Genomic DNA, 4,394 nt, shown 5'->3' with positions numbered 1-4,394 from the left:
GAGCATAAAGTTATCGGTGATCCTTTGAAGCAAACAATTGAGTGCAGTTATTGGATGGTTGTAATGAATATTATTGGAGATTTTACCTTTGAGGAGCATAAAGTTATCGGTGATCCTTTGAAACAAACAATTGAGTGCAGTTGCTGGCTGTTTGATAGAACTGGGATATTATGTGGCCATGCTCTTAAAGTTCTTGATTTGATGAATATCAAGTCACAACGGCATATCATGTGTTAAAGCGATGGACAAGAGAAGCACGAACCGGAATTGTACAAGACAACATGGGAAGAAATATAATCACAAATCCAAATATGGATGCCATTCTTGGATACCAAAATATGCCCCTCAAATTTCAAAATTTGGCACATCGAGCAGCCAACTTTCAAGAATGCATCTTGTTACTAGACAACGCACTTGACATCCTTGATAAACATATTGAAGAAAAAACAATGCATGTACAAGCATAGAACTTGCAAAACAAACACATACTTCATTTATTCTTATAAGGTTGCAAAGATTACAGTCCTCAACATCATGCTGGTAAAATCAGGGACCTGTCAAGAAAAACAACCATACAGGGTTGTAGTCGCGAGGCTCTAGTATGCGCCTCGCGACGGCCAGATCCCGAAGACCAGATTCCTAGGAGGAACCGCAAGAAAAAAGCAACCCTACATGACACCACACACACACACTAGAGAACGACACACAGCACCTCAACATACTGACAGACCCAAACTCAATAACAATATCAATATCAACCAGACATGTCAACAGACGTTCCAGGATCAGCAACCCTGGAGACCAGCCACTGGAGCTGGCGCCTGCAACTTCTTAACCATGAAGCAGTGAAAAAATGACACTGGACACTAGAGCAACCTAAAAAACCAGTATGGTGTGGCTATAACGGCAAGGACCGGTGCCTGGATGGAAGGGGGCAGGATGCCAGTGATGACAGACAGATGCTCAAAAAACAGATCACCTCCTGAGTGATCTGTGAAAAAACGAGCACTTGGCCAAAGGCGCCCTCCAAAAAATGACCGGTCCCTGAACAAAGTTCAGAAGCCCACCCCAGCTCATGATGAGCCGAAAAACTGACTAATATGGGTTTGACGGTTGCGCTGCTACGGACGTATATCTGCATATGCAGGCGGCTGACCCAATAGACAAGCCCCACCAGCAATGAACCATCTTGTCTGCCTAGGCGAGAATGTCGCACCACCAGAGCTGCTTCTCCAGCGATGCAATGTTGTGGTTGCCAATCATGTTGCAGTACTGAAGATTGAGGCCCTCCAACTTACCCATGCTGCCCAAGAACTGCACGCCCACCTGTGTGACCTTAGAGCAGCCAAACAGCGAGAGGACACGGAGCTTGAAGTGCTTTGCGGACGCCAGGCTTGCAACACCGGAGTCGCTGACCATGCAGTTAGAAAGATCAAGCTCTGCAAGCTCAGTGCAGTTCTCAGAAATACAGAAGAGGCTTGCATCTGTTATCTTGCTGCAACCCTCGAGACTAACTTGCTTAACAGATTTTCCATGTGCCTTCACCAGGGAAGAAACAGCAACATCTGTGATGTTCTTGCAACCACTCAAGTCAACCTTGACCAGGCTACCCTCGGAAGATTTTATCAACAGAAGAAGCCCATTGTCAGTGACCTCACCAAGACCACTCAGGTCGACTTGCTCCAGCTGAGGGCAGATCATACCGACTACGGCCAAGCTTGCATCAGTGAAACCTGGGCAATCCTTGATTGTCAAGAAACGAAGTGATTTGCAGACAGGAAGTTGTGCAGGAGCAGAACAGACATCCTTGACACCTGTGCATTTCACCAAGGAGAGAGCCCTGAACTTCTGGCTGCAGTTGATAAGGCAGGCCAGAACACCAACAAGAGTAACCCTGTTGCACTCTTCAAGCTGCAGGTTTTCCATCACCTTTGCTGATTCTGTGAAAGCCTTAAGACCAGCATCCGACACATGTCCACACTTCCTGAGGCAAAGCTGTTTCAAGCCTGGGCAGAACTTGGCAATACAAGTGATAGCAAGATCAGTGACCCCAAGGCAAGAGGTGACACTCATGCACCTCAACTTCTGCAAGCCGGCGGCATTGGCCATCACCCAAAACCCCCTCTCACCAACAGCAGCAAGGCGAGCAAGTGTAAGATCTGTGACGGCCTTCCCATAGTACCCAATCACGGCAAGCGAAGCATCTGTGATGTTCAATCCCTGGAGACGGATCTTGGCCAATGACGCGGAAGCGGAGCACACGAGGCTAGAAATGCCCTGGTCGCCAACGTGCACACAGTTCTTGATGCTCACAGCCTGCAGCTTCAAGCAGCACCGGCCAATCGCCCTCAGGCCCTCGTTGCCAACGCCGGAGCAGGCCTCGATGGTCAGAGACACCAAGTTGGGGCACCCCTGAGCAATAGCAGCAAGGCCCTTGTCTGTGATGAGCGGGCAAGAAGTGATATCCAGACGCTCCAGCGAGGGGCACCCGGCGGCGATCTCAGCGAGCCCAGCGTCGGTCACAAGCGGCACATCCCACAGCGAGAGCGAGCAGAGGTTAGGACTGCCGCAGGCGACGGCCAGGAGCCCCTGGTCCGTGACCCCGCGCGACGGGTGGCTCCCACGGATGGCGAGCTTCTCCAGCCCGCGGCGGGATCCAGCGACAACAGCCATGGCGGCGAGGCGGACATCGGTGGCCTCGTTGCCCTCGAGGACCCTCTCGACGCAGGGATCTGCGGGGGAGTCGTCCGTATCCTCCTCCATGACGAACTCCTCGTTGAGATCGGGCAGGGACGGGGCGGCCGCCGCGGCATGACCGAGCTCGGAGATCCGAATGCTGGCGAGGAGCGCCAGCCAGCGGCGGGAGACGCAGGCGGAGTCAGCGCGCTCGCGGCCGCCGGGCAGGCGGCGCAGGACCTCGAAGAGGCACTCGTCCGGGAGCACGTCCAGGGACGGCTGCGGGGGCTGCCTCTGCTTCTTGCTGGCCCTCATGCACTCGGCCGCCGCGGCGGCGACCGCCGACGCGGCCACCAGAGAGCGCTTCCGCTGCTGAACCACCGCTCCGCCACCGCGGCAGAACATCCTGGAAAGCTCGGCCGGGGCAGAGACGAGGCACCCGCCATCTGACGCAATCGAAGAACACATCATCAGGGACACGCAAGAACAATACTTTCCTTGCAAGGAACCACGACTAAAACAACAACCCGACTCTCTTCGGGGAAAAGAAAAAGGAAAACAGGATGGGGATCTCTCTCTATCGCTTACCTCCGTATGCGTGGAAGGCAGGCATGCCGAGTCGCCGGAGAAGGAAGAGATCCCTTGAAAGAAGAAGAAGAGCACGACCAAGAACAGAGCCGCCGCCGCCGCCGCACGATCCGAGCCGCCGGAGAAGGCCTTAAGCATTTACAGGCGACCACCGCCGGCGGGGGAAGGAGACGGAAGCCGAACCCTATCGCCGCCGCGACAGGGAAAAAAGAGAAGGAGGAGAGGGGAGAGGAGAACTCTGTGACAGGAGGGAGGAAGGGGAAAGCGCGAGCTGAGGCGGAGGGTATAGGGAAGAAAGAGACGGAGGAGGTGGGAATTGAATAATCGGCGCGAGGGACAGAGACGGGAGGCGGGGGCCGCCCTTGGCGCTCCCAGGGGACAAGTTGCGCTGGCCGGAGCTGGATGCACTGAACCTGCACTGTACTCGTGTGGGCGGATGGAGTGGAGGGGATTGAGACGGCCGGATGGGGTGGGTGGGTGGATCACTCGTTCGTGCTGCACATACATTGCACATGCACGCGTCTTCGTCTTCGTACTATCATGGAGCTGCGATTCTTCTCCTCTACTTTTCGTTTTCCTTTTTCAGGTTGCGCTTGGAGAGTGGATTCGAGGGGAACTCCTGTTCCAGAGCGTGAACACGTGGAGATAGCAGATCCAGTTACCCAAGATTGTTTTTTCCCCTCACTTTAAGGCATCTTCAACCCTCACCCGCAAATTTTCTTCCACATGTGTGTACCGGTCATCCAACGCTATACACATATATTTTAAAAGCAATCGCAGCGCCTAGCAGTCGTCTCTGTGGCGATGATGGAGCGGTTGAGGGCCCACGTCATGGCGAGGTTTGGGTCGTCGCGAGCCCATTTCGGCGTTGCGTCGGACTTCACGAACACGGAGCGGCGGGCGGTGTTGCACCAGTCGTACCGCATCTGCTGCCTCGCCGCTCGCTCCTCCTTGAAAACGACGGTCCTCGAGCCCGAGGGGCCGCTGACATTCTCTTGGGAGGGCCCTTAGGATATAAAGGTTCCTGAGTCATTTTACCACCTCTAGTCTTAACTCAAACAGCATGATCATTCATCTTACTATTTCACTTCATTAAGCAAATCATTTTGTGCCTTGAGAACTTGTTCTAC

At 53.8% G+C, this 4,394-nt stretch overlaps 1 protein-coding gene across 1 annotated transcript; it reads right to left on the bottom strand.

The window, feature by feature from the left end:
* Window positions 1-470: 470 nt before the first annotated feature.
* LOC123144365 (EIN3-binding F-box protein 1) lies at window positions 471-3,655 on the bottom strand. Its single transcript, XM_044563471.1, has 2 exons — window positions 3,265-3,655; window positions 471-3,122 (listed from the first exon to the last, which is right to left on the bottom strand). Exons 1-2 carry the CDS (start codon window positions 3,287-3,289, stop codon window positions 1,198-1,200), a joined length of 1,950 nt encoding a protein of 649 aa, XP_044419406.1. The 5' UTR covers window positions 3,290-3,655; the 3' UTR covers window positions 471-1,197.
* Between the last annotated feature and the right edge of the window lie 739 nt (window positions 3,656-4,394).

The sequence above is a fragment of the Triticum aestivum genome, chromosome 6D (genome assembly GCF_018294505.1).
Source record: "Triticum aestivum cultivar Chinese Spring chromosome 6D, IWGSC CS RefSeq v2.1, whole genome shotgun sequence".
NCBI classification, from domain to species: Eukaryota; Viridiplantae; Streptophyta; class Magnoliopsida; order Poales; family Poaceae; genus Triticum; species Triticum aestivum.
The sequence above is the reverse complement of the archived record's forward strand: the minus strand, read 5'-3'. Positions and strand labels throughout refer to the sequence as shown.

Coding starts and splice junctions, on each gene's coding strand:
- LOC123144365 (XM_044563471.1), bottom strand. CDS start 3,289: ATGCCTGCCTTCCACGCATACGGAG. Junction 3,123..3,264: donor TGCCTTCCACGCATACGGAG/GTAAGCGATAGA, acceptor CGATTGCGTCAG/ATGGCGGGTGCCTCGTCTCT.